The sequence below is a fragment of the Bactrocera tryoni genome, chromosome 1, assembly GCF_016617805.1.
Source record: "Bactrocera tryoni isolate S06 chromosome 1, CSIRO_BtryS06_freeze2, whole genome shotgun sequence".
Taxonomy (NCBI): domain Eukaryota; kingdom Metazoa; phylum Arthropoda; class Insecta; order Diptera; family Tephritidae; genus Bactrocera; species Bactrocera tryoni.
The window spans coordinates 79,207,526-79,226,452 of NC_052499.1; the positions used below are offsets into that span (position 1 = coordinate 79,207,526).

General features: G+C 36.0%; 1 protein-coding gene across 1 annotated transcript; it reads left to right on the plus strand.

Annotated features, from left to right (window-relative positions):
* Positions 1-15,720: 15,720 nt before the first annotated feature.
* Positions 15,721-16,692, plus strand: LOC120777442 (nicotinamide/nicotinic acid mononucleotide adenylyltransferase 1-like). Its single transcript, XM_040108794.1, has 5 exons — positions 15,721-15,790; positions 15,852-16,009; positions 16,084-16,323; positions 16,381-16,479; positions 16,543-16,692. Exons 1-5 carry the CDS (start codon positions 15,721-15,723, stop codon positions 16,690-16,692), a joined length of 717 nt encoding a protein of 238 aa, XP_039964728.1.
* Positions 16,693-18,927: the final 2,235 nt, after the last annotated feature.

Sequence of the window (18,927 nt, forward strand, 5' to 3'; positions counted from 1 at the left end):
AAAAGTATAAGTGTTTCTTCTATTTCCATAATATGACAGTCATTTCATTACGAAAAGACTTACGCATTAACAGCGATTACAAATCGTTAAATTTTATTACGAAAATTCAAGTTCTGTAAAGAGCTTATGGTCAACGTAATCGGAATACTGAGTGAGTCTAGATTGAGACCCAGTATTGAATAAGTGAAGTAAATATAGCAGCCGTAACTGATAGTGGACATGAAGATCGTAGAGAGTCGATTCGGCGCCGTTCGCAGCAACTCGGACTGATGTATGGATCGACTAAAAGCATTTTAGTTCGAGATATTAAAGTGAAAGCGTACAAAAGCTTATGCAGGAACTGAAGCCAATTGACCTTCCCAAGCGACAACGCTTCGCTCTAAGAGATCTTGAAAAGTTCCAAGAAGGCCCGATATTTTCGAGCCAAACTTTGTTCAGCGATAAGGCAAAATAGATATGTAAATAAGCCAAATTGCGTCATTTGCGACATAGAGCAACCTGAAGAGATTCAAGAGCTATTATTTCATCCAGAAAAAAACAACGGTTTGGTGTGGTTTGTAGGCCGGCGGAACTATCCGTCCATATTTATGCAAAACAAGTAAGGAAGGGCTAAGTTCGGGTGTCACCGAACATTTTACACTCTCGCATTATAAAGTGATAATCGAGATTTCTTTATCCGTCATTTACATATTTTTCAAATACCGTATTTGTGTAAAGTTTTTTCCGCTATCATCATTGGTTCCTAATGTACATATATATTATACAGAGAAGGCATCAGATGGAATTGAAAATAGCGTTATGTTGGAAGAAGGCGTGGTTGTGAACCGATTTCACCCATATTTCGTACATGTCATCAGGGTGTTAAGAAAATATTATATACCGAATTTCATTAAAATCGGTGTAGTAGTTCCTGAGATATGGTTTTTGGTCCATAAGTGAGCGTCGCCACACCCATTTTCAATTTTTAAAAAAGCCTGGGTGCAGCTTCCCTCTGCCTCTGTTTCTGAAGTTTTTTGTTAGTCGGTTAACGCACTTTTAGCGATTTTCAACATAACCTTTTTATGGGAGGTGGACGTGGTTATTATCCGATTTCTTCCATTTTTGAACTGTATATGGAAATGCCTGAAGAAAACGACTCTATAGAGTTTGGTTGACATAGCTGTAGTATTTTCCGAGATATGTACAAAAAACTTAGTAGGGGCGGGGCCACGCCCACTTTTCCAAAAAAATTACGTCCAAATATGCCCCTCCCTAATGCGATCCTTTGTGCCAAATTTCACTTTAATATCTTTACTTATGGCTTAGTTATGACACTTTATAGGTTTTCGGCTTTCGCCATTTTGTGGGCGCGGCAGTGGGCCGATTTTGCCCATCTTCGAACCTAACCTTCTTATGGAGCCAAGAAATACGTGTACCACGTTTCATCATGATATCTCAATTTTTACTCAAGTTACAGCGTGCACGGACGGACGGACAGACAGACATCCGCATTTCAACTCTACTCGTCACGCTGATCACTTTGATATATAACCCTATATCTGACTCTTTTAGTTTTAGGACTTACAAACAACCGTTATGTGAACAAAACTATAATACTCTCCTTAGCAACTTTGTTGCGACAGTATAAAAAAATGATGTCGGGGAGAACGTAACCGTCAATGCAATGGAATTCGTTGTCGCGCTATGATAACCGACTATTTTATGCCTGAAATTGAAACTCGTGAGCGGAGCTCTTTTAACTATGCCCATGTGTTTGTCTGACTGCATTTGTACTCATCTGTGAGAAATAGTACTTCATTTTATGAGATTTTGACCTGAAATTATGCTTACGTCCTTTTTCCCCTCTATTAATTTTTTGGAACCACTGAGGTCGGACCACTACAGTATACCTGTAAAGCTGCCATACTACAAAAGCTGATTGATTAAAATCAAGTTTTTGCATGGAAAAGACAAGAAAAATTCACAAAATTCAAAATGAAACATTTTCTGAGGCAACGCTACTATCTCTTACCACACCATATGTATCAGATCGGGTCACTACGGTATATAGATTTCATAGAAACTAACTGATAAAAATAAGATAAAGATCTTAATATTTCTTATTATTCTCTAAGAAAATTATCTGTAAAGGGTATTATAGCATCCGAAATTAACATTTTTGTTTTTTTTTTTCAAAATTATAGCGAAATGCTATAAAATTTCCTATACACACACAACCAGCTAAGAAAGGCGGAAACCCATCTTTTGTTATACGAAAAAGTTCTATATGATATTTTCTCGAAAAAAATATGTATTTTTATGTGTTGTAGCTTTAGAGCAGTAGACAGAGGTGTGCTCTATCACCACAAAGTATACTGACTCGAGTTTTAAACTAAAAAAGTCAAAAAACTTTTTACTCAAATGGTGGTCTCAACCAGATTACAACTGAAAAGTTTGATGATTATTTCGTAACCTAAAATGCAAAATAACGTAACATCACTTTTTATAAGTTTACAGGCGAAGGAAAAACGATGTAACAGAAACCACTCATATTGAAAAAAAAATTGAGTTTTGGATATAAAATAGTTATATATTGGTTATATTTGATATAATGATATAATATCATTAGTTTGCAAATTTAAATTTAATGTTTGAATAAGTTTTCTGGCATAGAGCCTTTTTCTTATGAAGGTAAACCCGCAAGCTAAATTTTACGAATTTTTTAAAGCGTATTTCATCTATCTTGCCAATAGCTGGAATTATATATTTTTTTCAACCAGTCAATCGTAGTTAGTTCATTGTCATTGACCATTGACTTGACGCAACCCTTTAACAGCCAGACTGGTGAATTTAAACGATCTAAATGAGTATAGTTTAATTCAAAGTATCGAACAAAAAGTTCAGAATTTTTCGCCTCATTAAGTACAACAACATTAGTTCCGATTTGGGGTTGAAAAATTACAAATTAATGATTTTTTTGACATGGAAGCCACACTTGATCGTGACTTTTCCTGGATACAAGGCACAATGAGAAGTTCCTTCTATATTGGTACTCAAAATATGACAGATTTATGCACTGGACGAGTATTTCGTTAATTCAGAATCGCATCTCACTAATCAAGATAAACTGGCAGTTAAAGTGTATCGATTTTGAAATGTTTATCCGTTGTCTAGAAGTGCAAAAGACTCATGACAACTTTAACAACTGGTTTGACAGTTATACTTCCAGGAAATTTTATGACTCTAAAAACTGTTTATAATGACTATTTGAGAATAAACTCATTGATCATTTTACTACACAGACCCCGCGTGTTATTTGAAAAAAAAAATATAATTATTTTAATTTTAAATTTACAGTAATTATTATAGTCAGTTCTCAAAATTAACTTCAAATTTTTTGTTTCATATTTTGGCTTGTTTTAATTACTTTTAGTAGTCACCCTTGAAGCTCAAAAAAGCATGTGCTGTACAGGCCGAAGCCGGAGTTGATGAAATTGTAGGCAAAGCTGGTGGTTAATGCAAAAGTCCAGGTGAAAAATTAAAATTCATTGATGCTTGCTGGCAAAAGTTTTTGACATTATTATTTTGAGGTTTATACACACACACCGCAACAAATTGGCTACCCATGTCGAATGAATTGAGCCATATTTTAATGTTTTACCACGAACCAAACTAATAATGACTAAACCGAAATTTTTAAAAATATGTTAATCCGCAACCCTTTTTTATTTGTGGAATCAAAGTTACCACAACAAAGTTTCGTTTTAATAATTTTGGGTTTACGAGCTTCAGTTACCGACTTCAAACACCTTTAACAGCTGTTTTGACTTTTTATAAAAAATATTGTTGTAATTATGAATAATTTTGTGAAAGTTTGATAAGCTGGTGTAGATGACAGCAGCATATTTCTAAGTATATGTGTGTATACGACTTCGACATTTATTGACCAAAAGTGAGGTGGCATTGCTGTACATTAATAAACACACATACAATGACACTTATGTATATACTTGTATAACCCTACCCATGCCCTGTTTGAACGCCGTTTGCTACTTTGACCCTGATTGATGTGTTGATGAACATGTCACATGCTATTTCGCATTTATCCAGTCAATATGCGCACATAACGGTATGTTAAATTAGTAGCTTAGCCGCAGAAACTCATGAATTTCAATTTGTCTCGTGGTTATGTCAATTATGACAAAGTGATTGACTTCTATTTATGGTAATGGCGTTGCTGAAAAATATACCGTTATTTATTGTTTTTAAGTATGTATATAAAAAAGCTAAAATAAAGTTTGACAATAAAAATTATGGAAATTCGGGGAAATTGTATGTGTAGTGAAAGTGTTTAAAATGTTAAGTTTGGAGTTATTAGTATCTTTATTATAATAATAATACATACTTTTATAATAAAAGCGGAACAGACGAAAAATACACTCAACTCATTAAGAATAGATATTAATTTTTAATACTACCGCAACAACTTCTGCTTCTTGATCATATTTTTTACGGAATGTGTGCCACAGTTTCTTTGTAGTATATGAAAAGAGTTGGTTGTAGTCAAAAGCGTGAAGCAGATGTTATACAGGACGTATGATGAACATGACTCTATGTAGCCTGTGATTGTAATGTACTACAATAGGGGCAAGAATTACTGAATTTTAATGCCAATGCTTTTGTTGTAAGATCCAGATATTATTGAAGTTTCCGAAGTTTGGCTATTTTGCTGCTGAAAAATGTATGGCTCACTTGCATTTTGGGCAATAATTGATAATCTTAGGTGAGTTGTGCTGTTATATAGTTTGCTACTGTAAAAAAACAACAAAAAAACAATAAATTTGTCTAGGATACCCTTCAAAAATAAAAAAAGTACCACACAAGAGTTTGTCTTTAGTCGGTCGGTTTGTATGGCAGCCGTATACTATTGTTCTCCGATCTAAAAATATTTTTTAGATATTATAGTATTATTTTAGACAATAATCCATGCCGAATTCGTGAAGATATCTTGTCAAACAAAAAAGTTTTATATAAGAACTTAATTTTTACCGATCAGTTTGTATTTGCAGCTATATGATATAGCAGTCTGATCTGACAAATATTCTTCAAATGTTGTGGCGTTATCGTGACTAAGATATTTTGTCAAATAACAAAGTTGTTCATACAAAAGCTTAAGTCTAATCGCTCAGTTTGTACCATATATAGCATTAGTAGTGCGATAACGACGCTTCCGACAAATGAGAAGCTGCTTCGAGAGGAAAGGACGTAAGCAAATTTTCAGACCTATATTTCCATAATTGAGAGACCCGTTCGCAAATATACTAACCGACAGAAGAACGGTCATGTCTCAATCAAATCAGCTCGTCACGCAGATCATTTATACATACGAGTATAACATTAGGTTGTCAAATATCTCCCTTCCGCTGTTTTGCGCTTTATTCAATGCTTTATAAAAAGTGTTACTGTGATCGGATTTAGTTCAAATATGCGCCGTTTCGTTCAATAATCTATTTCCATCTTGCCGGCAACTTCATTATACCCCTCTCGCAGAAACTTCCCTCCATATTTGCGAAGAACTCGGGCAGCCACTTTTCACGAGCCTCTTTTGAGTTCGACTTTACACCAACAAGGGCGTTCGCCATGGACAGGAACAGGTGGTAATCACTTGGCGCTCTGTCCGGGCTATATGGTGGATGCGATAAAACCTCCGATCCGAACTCCCGTCGTTTCTAACGAGTCATCAACGAAGTGTGTGGTCTAGCGTTGTCTTGGTGGAACACTACACCCTTCCTGTTGGTCAATTCGCCAGCTTCAAGCGGTCCAGTTGTTTGCAGTAGATCGTAGAATTAAGCGTCTGGCCATATGGGAGCAGCTCATAGTAAATAATTCCCTTCCAATCTCACCAAACACACAGCAAAACCTTTCTGGCCGTCAATCCCGGCTTGGCCACTGTTTGGGACGATTCACCGGCCTTCGACCACCACCGTTTTCACTTGATATTGTCGTATGTGATCCATTTCTTGTCGCCAGTCCCCATCTGATTCAAAAATGGGTCGAGTTCGTTCCGTTTCAGCTGCATATCGCAAGCGTTGATTTGGTTCAGAAGGTTTTTTTGCGTCAATTCATGCGGCACCCAAACATCTAGCTTTTTTTGTGTATCCAGCCTTCTGCAGATGGTTTAAAATGGTTTGGTGACTAACTTCCATCTTCTGGGCGATGTCACGAGATGTCACGACATGCTGGTCTAACACGATGATTTGATCGGTATTCGTCGTCACAGGTCTTCCGCCGGGTGGCTTATCAATGGTGTCGTTTCCACCCGCTCTGAATCGTCGAAACCATTCGTCCGCAGTTCGAAGTGGTAGAGTACCATCCCCCAAAACAACATTAATCTCACGGAACGTTTCTCTAGCGGATTTGCCTTTAAAGAAGGAAAACTTTAAAATACCGCGAATTGCATGTTTACACGTCTATAACTGTTGAACGCAATATCCAAACTAATCACGCATAGCGTCGTTTTGTAGGTTATGTCAAGATCTTTCAAAGATGTATAGTATTGCCAGATACGAGCTCTGTAGCGCTTTATACATAGCCGCGAAATTCAAAAGACAAAAAGGCGGGAGATATTTGACAACCTAATATAATATACTTGTATATATTTTAGAGGTCCTCAGATGTTTTCTGCTGTGTGTTACAAACTTCGCCGCAATCTTACTAGACTCTGCGTGTAATAATTCTAATAAACCCCAATAATGAGAAAGGCTTCAAGTTGTTTTCCAAAAATGTTTAATAAATATGTTATAGGAATCTTTCTTTAACAAAAAAATCGATAATCCTGTTTGATCTCTAAGCAAAAGCTTCCAAAGACCCAAAGGATTGCGTGTTTTTATTGAAATGTATAATAATTTATATAATAAACAATCCTAAGCCATTCATACAAAAGACATATTAAACATTTCTACACTCATATCTTCGCATTACGTTTTGTCTAGCGAATCCCTGGCCTCCATTTCACTGGTAATTCTTAATTAAAAAAGTTAAAATTTTTGCTAATGACACATAGTTCACAATCACATTGATATAACAACAGCAAAAGCAAATACTCGCAGTCTAACTTGATAAAAAGTTGTAGGGGAAAATTTAATGCCGCTTTTTCACTGCTTTGCACTCGCTTTTGACTACACTTTTTATGGCACGCAGTCCAAAGTTATGTGGCAAGCAGGGAAAATTAAAATTGTTATGAAATTTAGTTTACTTCGGAAGCACTTCAGCAAAAAAAAAAATAATAATATTAATAAATGTGTTTAAACGGGGGCAATAATAAATACTCTTATATTCTTTAACATAATTTAATTTATTAAAAAGGATTAATTTTGACACTTAACAAAGTATAATTTTTGCAAAATAATCTATTGAGGTTCACTGTTGGATCGCTGTAGGTCAGCGCGGGATGTCGATCGAAGGAACGGGCGAAAGGTGTCGACGAGGCGCAGGGTGCAAAAGGATGTGTTGTAGACGAATGTTAAGATGCGAAAAGTGTATATGGCGAAAGTTTCGAACGAATTGTGTCTGCTTTCCCGCTGTTCATCCTTTTTGATGAGTAGGTGCATCGGTATGGTGAGTTGTGTTGGTGTCATCAGCTGTGGTGAAGTAAGTGTACGGTGCCATTGGATGTGGTATACTATGCTGTCTTGCTAGGGTGCGCCAGTTTTTCCGAGGTAGAGTGGGGGGGATGCTTAACTCATTTAAACAAAATGTATATTAAAGCAAGCGAAAAAGTCAAATCAAATAGGAGTAAATTATGAAGAAGTAAGTAGAGGTCGCCAAGAGATATAACATATTATTTAAAGAAAAAGTAATTATCTCTCATGTCTTCACTAGAGTCTCAAAATATTTTTTATTTTTTCATTTATAGAAACTAAGAAAAATATACAAGTATATCACGAAGCGAACAAACCCAAAGCGGAGTCTTTAGGAACAATGAATAAGACTTGACGTTTTGAAACAGTTTGCTGCATTAGTTCATACTTGAAATTGTCTATAAGTGCTGGCATTTAAGCTACTTCTGATACAATTGAAAATGTTTCTTCTAAAATTATCGCACAAAGCCACTCTCGTTTGAAGGTTGAAAGCCAATGCTTTCTCCAATTAATATAACTAATGCTGTAGAACATTTGCATATCTTAATGTAATTGACTATTTCACATCATTTGGTATAGTACGTGTGTCGCTGTATGGCTAAATGTGGCATTTTGTAATTAAAATTCAACAAAAGCACAATACTTTCGCATCTCCTACCACAAATAAGTCGCTCCGTATGTGTTCGTGTGGGTCGCTGACTCCGTCGCCCAGAGTGAAATTCCCTTATTTAAATAACATCACTTTTTGTTTCGTCACGTGCATTTAGCTTTCGACAAGTCAAAGCTAATTGGATGCCAACACTTATTAAGCAGGCAAGCGAGCGTGGCCGCTAGCAAATTAGGTTTGGCGAGAGCAGCGAAAATGGCAGGAAAGGATTGCGTGCTGCGCTTTTGGAGGAAAAATATGTAGATGTTAGTGTACTCCAACATGTTTTTCTAATATGATTACGTAGTATACTTTTTCATTTCAATTATTTTGGAAAAAATATGTGAGCATTTTGTGAAAATATGTTAAAACAGCTTAAGTCGATATGAGTTGAGGAAAGAATTTTTATTTCTAAAAATTTTCGTATATTATCTATCTCCATTTTAACGGTATTTGACGCTTTCAATACATATGTATTGTTTAAAGGCAAATATCACGTTGAAGTTGTGCAATGTAACAAGAACTATCTTCGTTCACTTAAGTCAAGTTAAGCTATTTCAACTAAAGGTAATCACTAAAAAAGAGAGAATAAGAAAAAACGTTAACTTCGGCTATTCTGAAGCATTGAAAGGAAATTTACCTTTCATGGCATCAAAGGAAATCAAAAGATATTTATCTTGACATTGATCAAATAGTTCGAATACCAGCTATCTTCTTATTTATTGGCGTAGACTCCGCTTACGCGGTTATAGCCGAGTTTACAGCAGCGCGCTGGTCTTTCCAACGTAGTGGAAATTTTTCTCTGCTTCTCCCGGCCGGTACTGCGACGAATACTCCTAGAGCTGGATTGTTTTCATTCATTCGGACAACATGATCTGGCTAGCGTGGCCGCTGTCTCTTGATTCGCTGAATTATGTCAATGTCGTTGTATATCTCGTACAACTCGTCGTTCCATCGACTTCGGTATTCGTCGTTGCTAATGCGCAAAGGTCCATAAATCTTCCTCAGAACCCTTCTCTGAATCAATATCATCGGCATACGCCAGCAGTTGTCACTCTTGTAGACGATTGTACCTTTTCTATTCAGCTCTGCAGCTCTAATTTTTTCTCCAACAGCAGATTGAAGAAGTCGCATGATAGCGAGTCACCTTGTCTGAAACCTTGTTTGGTATCGAACGGCTCGGAGAGGTTCTTTCCGATTCTGAATGAGCTTTTGGTATTACTCAACGTCAGTTTACACAGCCGTATTAGATTTGCCGGGATACTAAATTCAGACATAGCGGCATAAAGGCAGCTCCTTTTCGTGGCGACTTTAAAATTGACGATAGTGTGTGTCGATTTTTCTTTTACGGGTCTTTTTCAAGATTTGACGCATTGTGAATATCTGGTTGATAACAGTTTTTCCAGGTCTAAAACCACACCTAAGAGGTCCAATAATTTTTTTGACAGAAAACTTCAGTATTTCACACAGAACGCTCGATAAAACCTTTTATGTGACATTAAGGAGGCTTATCCCAGATTGTGAGGTCTCTCGTTTTGAGGATTGGAGGATGGAGCCAAGGGCGAAAAGTTCTCTGAGCGCCATTGACTTGGGAGTGGCCAGAAATGATTATTTTACTTTTGGCTCAAGCGGCTCATCACTTCCGGTCTTAGACCAAGTACTCTGTCGGTAGCCAGAAAACATCCGTTTGAAGGCGAGCTAAAGTGAAAAGGCAAAACCTCCTTCCTCAGGGTTATGCGCTGGGTTTGGGACCCGCCACGTAAAAAAACACCCGCAATGAAAGGAACAAAATGAGCTCAGACGAATATCAGCTATATGTTATAGTAATCCTATCAATTTGTCCAATAGGTTGTAACGTTGCCTTGAATAATAATCTAAGCAAAATTTGATGAAGGTAAGAAGTCAAATAAAAAATTTTCCGTACAAGGACTTGAGTTTGTTCGATTAGTATGTATGATAGCTATGTCTTATGGCAGTCGGATATCGGTGGTGTCGATGCATGTATAGCTTCTTGGGGAGAGATGTGGTCAATATTTCAGATCGATATCTCAAAAACCGGGAGACTAGTTCGCGTATATACAGACGGTCATGGTTTAATCGACTCATCTCTTCAGATTCATCATTTATATACAGTATGCATATACGTTTTTGGGTCCCCGACGCTTCCTTCTAGGTATGACAAATTTAATATACCCTATTCAGGGTTTAAATATTGTAAAAGTCAGAAATTCAGAATCCTATTCTTAAATTTAAAGTTTGAGATTTCGTGTTTCTACAATAACAATTATTTCAACTTGTTGCTATATGCTATACAAGATATACATAAATACATTTTTGACTGTCAATCGCAGCTTCACTTGCCATTCACAGTCTATTAGACGAAAAGACAATAGAAATAACCTGCAGCTCTGAAGTGTTACGAAGCAGCAGTTGCCTTCTTCCACTTGCTGCTTCTACAGGATACCAACACTCGTTGTTCGGTAATAAGCAATAATGTTGCTGTTTTTGACATGGAATTTGTTATTATTGTCATTGTTGCTGTTGCTGCTATTATTATGCTCCGCTCTTGTCATGCTCATACTCGCTGCTTATGCGTTATGTAGCAGTGCAGTGGCTTTGTTTGCAGTCGCTTTATTGCGTCTTGCCTTACCGTCATTTCCTTGTTGTCAGCGTTGTTGCTGATATCTCGTCAACTTCAATATCATTAATAATATTTCGCTTTCTTTGTATAATATGTTACATTGTGACATTATTGACAACAAGCGAAGCGAAAGAAAATCCTTCGTTTCTTGGGAGTAAGTGCTGGGTAGGAGAGTGTGTGCGTAACTGTTGCTCACACCCGGTAGGAAATTAAAGACTTAAACGAGAATTTGTTGAATTTTGTTTATCTCTTGAAATTTTTTACAAATTGTGTTAGAAATTTAGAGTTATTTTTAAACATGTTTCGAGAGAAATCCCAATTCTACTAATTTCATTTTTGGGATAATACTCCGGAACGGCAAATGAAAGTATGTTCTAGAGAAAAAACATACCGAAAATACTCTGCTAGTTGGCAAAATGTGCAGTTATGACAAATCGATATCTATGGTGATGGAAGCAGATGATCGGTGAAAAAATATTGCGATCAGCAAAAGTAAAAAAAAACATTTCACACTAATAAAAGAGTCCTTTAAAATTAAATGTTTGTAATATTTATTTTTTTTTTAAATGACAACTGCATATTCTCAAAATAGCTATAAAAACTCCTATTAAAACTTTGAACTATTCCCGAAAATAGCTAGTTTTTAGGCTGTCATACTAGGTGTGGACTTTGATTACCATAATCGAGTAGCCGACTAATCGACAGATAATAGTTTGTAATATTTTGTGAACTAACTAACTGTTTCTGTCATTTAAGTAGTACGAAACGTCCCCACTTATTTTTTATGTCAATTTGTTCGTTTCATTTAGGATACTCGTCTTTTGTCCATAACGATCCATATTTCGATTGGAAAACGATGATAAATAAAACATATTGATCATTACTTCAACTGAAAATCATTGTCCATTTCCAATTTTAATATCTTTAGAAAGGTACATTAGAATTAGATCTAAAGGTTTATTCATTTCGAGGTTCCCTAATTTTTTAAAGAAAAAACACGGAAACTTCAAATTTAATGGAGATTCATTTGAAAGAATATTATTTGGCTTTTGTTTTTGATGATTATCTCTTTCAAATGTTGGCCGCTGCTAAGTCTCAGATGATCCATCCCTTGAGTCCAAATATCGATGACTCGATCGAGCATTTCGACTGGTATTTGGCGAATGACACCTGCCTGCATAGACTGTCGTCTTATTGACACCAAATGTTGACGAGATCACGAGCTTCGATTTCATTATTGCATTGCATTAATTATGCTGGTTTACATACCCAAAGAGCCAGAACTGGCGAAGCGCGCGAAGCACATTCTTTACAGAACCTGAATTTAAACAAAAATGTTCATAGTTTTGTAGGAAATTTACTGCTCTATAAAAATGGTATGTTAGGATTTTTCGATTAAGTTAAGCGTTTACGAGATATTCATCGTCAAACATCAATGCATATTAAGGTGGATCAAAAAAACAATTTTTTTTTTTCGTTTGGTACTCTGAAAAATAGGTTCCTAGACACCTCTAAGAAAGCCTATAAGTTTCATCATTCATAATAATTTTTTTCATTGAGTTATAAAATTCATACAAAATAAAAAAATTTCACAAAAATAATCAAACTTTAACTGTTAATATCTTTTAAACGTTTGGGTTTCCGAAGAAATCATATTAGACCTTTTTTGTAGAGAATTCAATTTCCTAAAAATCTAAGGAACAAGATATTTTTTCAAGTAGTTGGAAGCGAGATATAAATGTTTCTATCTGATAATAAGAAAAAATAGAAAACTGTATATAGGAGGACCTTCCCATTACAATTAAAAACTCATGTTTGGAGAGGCTTTCTTAGAGGTGTCTATTTTTCCGAGTACCAAACGAAAAAAAAAATAATTTTTTTTTTTTGAATCACTCTAATGTCATATATACAATAGAGTGATTCAAAGAAAAAATTATTTTTTTACATATATAAAGTTTGACCCTAATGCAGTTATGGTTAAACTAATTAATTTATGAAAAACTGAAAAAGATTTAAAACAAATTTTGCCGAGCCACATCAAAAATGTAACATAAAAGAGAAAACGGATTTTAACTTCCGTTTATGAAAAATGAAAAATCGTTACAGTTTTTTTGTGTTTCTTTTACATCCCCTTTATCGCTTCCTTATCGCATTTGAAGGTTTAAAATTTTTTTTACATGCTTCCTATCCGTTTTCTATTTGAATGCTTTCAAGCAGAAACTTATTCATAAGCGATGAAACTCGCCATTGCCGACTCGCTGAGCTAACTTAGCAAGCGCTTTCTTTGTTGTTTTCTTTATTTTTGTGGCTTTTTTCCTAGTACAAAAAGTACTGAGATTGAATTTATTTATTGTTTGCATTGCATTGTTTTTTATTGTTTTACATTATTTTAGCTGTTACACTCACGCCCCAGCAATTGCGCGCTCGTTGACCGGAAACTCCACCGACAATTTCGCAGTTGAATTGATAAGCGTATTAAAGCTTCAGCCGGAAGTGTGCTGAGAGTAGTGTGAGTTGCGCCGAGATGTTGTGATTACATGCAACAATATTTAACTATAAGCCTCAAACGTTATGTGTGGCTTATATACCGTTATTTCTGTATAAAATTAATTAATTTATAGTCCCTTATTGATTTTCTGTCTTTTCATTTGCCTTTGATTGAAGTGAAGCTTATTACAAGCCTTACTTAAATTTAAGCTTTAATTATAGCCAAATGTAAAACACAATGATAACATACATACATATGTACTTATATACATATATACATTATTACCCGGAAACAATACACGGCATAAAGCAGCGCACGATTGTAATTAAAGGGAAGAAGCCACAAAGTCACTAACAGTAAAACTTGTCAATGAGATAGGTCTTGCAAAGTTAATTTCAATTAAAATATGTTGTAGTTGTTTTAGTACTAGGAAATGGATTTTATTTTAACTTTAACGTAGATATTATATCAAAACAGCTTAAGGCTATTAACGAAACTTTGAGTATTTTGATTTTTAGTAAAAGTAAAGTCTAGTCTAGAACAGACTACGAAGAGGATTGTCGTGTCACAATTGAGTGAAAACGAACAGCCTATCTCGTAATCTTGCGATCGATCACAATACGAGCGGCGTGGGATAGATACCGAGATTTGAAGAGGAAAGCGAGACGCAAATGCAGACAAAAAATAAAGGCCTTAATGCGTGAGTATGGAGAACTTGAAAAGATGACTGAAAGGGGTAATGTTCGAAAGAACCTACGATAAGGTTCGAATAGAAATTACCCAAAGAAGAATAACAAAGCAGCATGTGCCGATGGTTTATCGACCGAACTATTCAAAGACGGCCTCGAAGAACGGACAAGGTGCATATACTTATATCTGCTTCTTTGCAATATATGGTCGTATGAAAGCAAGTAAGATGATTGGAATCTAAGTGTGATCTGTCCAATCTAAAAAAAGGGTGAGATAAGCTTCCTTAATATCGCACATAAAGTCCTATCGAGCGTAGTGTGTGAAGAACAAAAGGGCTACCTTCAAAAAACTGCTTCGACCTTCAGTCTGATTGTCTTCAGACTTGGAAAATCTATGATCGACCAGATTTCCACTATGCGCCAAATCTTGAAAAATACCCGTTAAAGGATGATCGTCGCACACCACCTCTTCGATTTTAAAGCTGTCTTTTACAGCACGAAAAGGAATTGCTTCTATGCCGCTAATTCTGAACTTGGTATCCCCGCAAAACTAATGCGGTTGTGTAAGCTGCCGTTGAGCAACACTGAAAGTTCCGTCAGGATCAAGAAGGACCTCTCCGTGCCGTTCGATACCAAGCGATTTTTCTAACATATGATATGGATATTATTGGCCTCAAAAACCGCGGCGATAGTTCTGCTTTCACCAAACTGTATAAGAAATCTGGTTGTGAACGAGGACAAGACGAAATATCTCCTGCCATCAAACAAACAGTCAACGCACTCGTGTCTTGTCTCGCACGTCACTGTTGGCAGTCATAATTTCGAAGTCATAGATAATTTCGTCTATCTTGGAACCAGTATTAACATCAAGAACAACTCTGCAAGTCACTCATGGACTCTTTCCTGCTATATGGTGCAGATGAATGGACGATAACAACATCTGATGAGTCGGCCTTAGGATTGTTCGAGAGAAAAGATATTAGTTTTTTTTTTTCTTCTCTCAGACCTCCAGAGAATAGTCGCCAATCGTATTTCAAAAGAGCATCAAATGTTAGAAGAACGCTATTTTACATGTAGCCATGCTCGAACTCCTGAGAGTATACTTGCCATAATCTTCAACTCAGATAACCATTCTCTATATTGTTGGATCATTCTGACCGCATATTCACAAACCCATATCTTGTTAGAAGTAGCGATACGTTTGATGAATATTTGGTTTAAGGACAACGTAACCTGAAAATCATCTCTTTTGGGACGTTTACTCTTTTTTTGATAGTAGTCTGGCATTGACACGCTTCATACCCAAAACATTAACCAAAATGTGCTGAGTCAACCATAGGAGATGTTATGTTAAGGTTAAACTTCACACGATATGCATATTAGAATACCCAGTGCCTTACTGAGGTCTTCAAATAGTGTGTCTTAGAAGTTTTATGCCGCCTACCAGTAGCAATTGCCTTTACAGTTTGCCGAACCTTTCCGGAAAAACCTTTCTCAATAACTCAAAGTCAATGATGTAAAAATTATGGATGTACATATATATTTAAATTTTACTTCAAGCTAAAAGATATTTTTTACTAAATTATATTTTTTGTTAAAAAAATATTTCAGAAATACAACAAAATTCCAAAGCAAAAATGAAAGGTTTAATACTGATTGCATGCGGTGCATTCAGTCCACCGACTTTGATGCACAGGCGTATGTTTGGTGAGCCAACTTGAGTGCATTATCGTAAAAAAGATTCGATAACATTTTATTTATCCAATAGAGATTGCGAGAAATCACCTAATGGGGCGTGGTGCCTTTGAGGTGATCGGTGGCATAATGTCACCAGTACATGATGCGCTACGGAAGCCAGGATTAGTGGCAGGCACACACAGATTGGCCATGCTGAGATTGGCGCTGCGCACTTCTAATTGGATACGAGTGAGTTGATTTCGGACAGACACGTGTGTTAATGGCAGTGTTGTAATGCAATTCAATTTCTAATGCAAATTTAGGTCTCTGACTGGGAGTTGCAACAGCCGCAATGGACGCCGACGGTGGACGTGTTGAAACATCACAAGGACTGCATAAGTAATGTGATGAAAGATAAAGTGGAAGGCAGGAGAGATTTAGTACTGCCAGAATGGCTGTCGCCAGAAGTGACGGAGCACACGGAGGAAGTTCATTTGAAATTTTTGGCAGGTGCGGATTTGTTGGAGACATTTGCCGATCCGCAGTTGTGGACGAAAGAAGAGGTGCATAAAAGTTTTTATTTTTTTTGTTTTTTTTTTCTTATTTATCAATTTAAACAGGTTGAAACAATGTGCAGTTATGGTTTGGTGGTAATTTCCCGCTATGGTTCAAAGCCCGAAAAGCTTATTTCTGAATCAGACGTTATCTCAAAGTATTCTGTAAGCACTTTTACTTATATTTTTCTAAATTTTTTCTTAAGTTTTATTGATTGTCTTTTTTAGCGTAATATTGAGGTGATAACAAATTGGTCAACAAATAATATGAGCTCCACTCTGGTGCGTCGTTTACTGAAACGTGGTCAGTCTGTGAAATACCTAATTGATGACGACGTTATTGACCACATAAAGAAATATAATTTGTACAACTGGTAAATTAGATTGGTGCTGTTATCTTTCTTCTCTTAGTCTCTTTTTCAATCTGTGAAATAAACTTTTGATCAAGTAGAGGAAGGTTGACTGCTGACTGCACCGAAGCAGTTTTGAAATGAGCCACAATAGAGGTATAAGAGAGACGTAAAGATATTACTTCCATGGCGACCTTTTCTTCCTGAGCAGTGTAGAGAGTTTGCCGAAAGTGGAAAAAACAAGTATAATCTGTTCTGGGTAGGTACTTAAAGTTAGAAGGTTATGCCTAATACCTGCTCTTGCGTCCACGTTATTTTATCCTGGAGTTCTTCAAAAAAGACGTGCGAATCTTTGATTACAAAGGCAGAAAGGTATTTTCCATTGATATTTCAACATTTGTCTATCAAGAGAGAAACTCATTAGAGAAAAACACTCAATAAATAATATAAACATTTATAAATGCCCGAAATTTAGTTAAGACCTTAATTCATTCCGCTGTTTTTTTTTTTCTTCATAGGGGATGATTTTTACGTAGCGGATCCCAAACCCACGGCACAACCCAGAGGACAGATGTTTCGCCTTCAGACGGAAGTTTTTTGGCTACCCAGAGGATACTTGGTCTAAGACCGGAAATTGTGAGGTGCTTGAGCCATATGTAAAAGAACCATTTCTGACCACTCCCAAGTGAATGGCTCTCAGAAAACTTTCCTCACTTGCGTGCACTTCTAAACATGGCTCCATCCTCTATAACAGTGCTGCCCAAACTTAGTTTTGCCATGACCCGGTAATTTTCACATTGTGCTTTCGTGACCCACGCAATAATACTATTAAACTCAAGACGGTAACATGAGATTAAATAATAAACGTTTAATAATGGTAAGATAAATGTTTTTTTAATATTAAATTATAATATTTTGGTACTCACTTTTTGGTGCGAAGTATGTAGCTGTTGCTTATTTTTAATTACAGAGTTCAAGTTTGCTGAAATTTGCTGAAAGTTTTATTCTGAGATCGGGTTCCACTTCCAGTCTGTTTCGATATTTATTTGTAAGGTAAACTAGTGTTGAAAATCCAGCTTCACATTTGTAAGTGGTCACAAAAGGCATTAAAAAAATCATTGCTTGATGGGCTAGTATTGTGCATTCTTGACGACAAGATAACCAAAACTCAATCAATGGTCTTGTGTCAAATGTATCCTTGAGTGCTGTATCAGTTGACACTTCAATCAACGAATCGAAATCTGAATCTGGCAAATTTGTTTCGCAATCTAACTTGAATGTAAATGGGTTTTTTGTCCAAGCTTTGTTGCCATCGATTGGAGGAAAATATTCTTGAAGATTCCTCTCCAGCTCTAATAAATGTTCTTTAAATTCAGTTAAGATGTCTTGTGGTAATGCAGATGTAATATTGTACTCATTTTGTATTTCACATAAAGTACTAAATGCTTTAAATTTCCCTGTCTCCGCGCATTGTAACCGCACTATAAGTTTTTTTCTTGTAGCTTCCACTTTGTCTTGCACTTAAAATATTGTTACATTGTTACCTTGCAATGCCATGTTTAGATTATTTAAAAATTAAAAATATCAGATATGTAAACCACTTACAAGTATACCAACCAGTTAACATCATGAAATCTGTTCTTGAATTCAAATATTACATCTCTAGCTGTTGGGGGATGTTGCTCCAAAAAACTACTTAATCCCACACACTTCTTCAATTCAATGTTATTTTTGTTGATATAATCATTAATCAAGTTAAATATTTCTTCGGAGGTCGTTCGTGTTGGCTAAGATTTACAGAACAAAAACTCTTCATAAATAGTATTATCATAATCATATCGTAAAAAACATATCAGATTGGCATTATCGGAAATGCCTGTACTTTCATCGACTTGTAAGGCAAAATAATGACATAATTTCAGATGTCTTACGACTGTATTTTCGCTGTCATCTGCTATATCCAAAATCCTACGCTTTACCGTGTTATTTGATAACGCTAATTGACTTACTTGGCTCTGCTGTTTTTTTTTTCGAACAATCGAGATGCTACAGTTTTTAGCGACGGAAGTATTAAGTTCTCACCAACAACTTGTGGATAGCTGGACTTTGCAATTAATTGTGAAATTTCATAAGAAGCCAGGACAAGATTATGAGTTTGAGTTTCTTATGAAAAAGTAGACTCCATATTTTTTTCCTATTGTTTAACTTCTCTGCCGCTACAACTTTGAAGGTTTCATTGATTCGTTCGATAGTGCGACACTGC

Bases quoted from the DNA above. Each gene is read 5' to 3' on its own strand.
- LOC120777442 (XM_040108794.1), top strand. From the start codon at position 15,721: ATGAAAGGTTTAATACTGATTGCATGCGGTGCATTCAGTCCACCGACT. The intron at 15,791-15,851 runs GTGAGCCAACTT...TTTATCCAATAG, and splicing joins GATGCACAGGCGTATGTTTG to AGATTGCGAGAAATCACCTA. The intron at 16,480-16,542 runs GTAAGCACTTTT...TGTCTTTTTTAG, and splicing joins ACGTTATCTCAAAGTATTCT to CGTAATATTGAGGTGATAAC.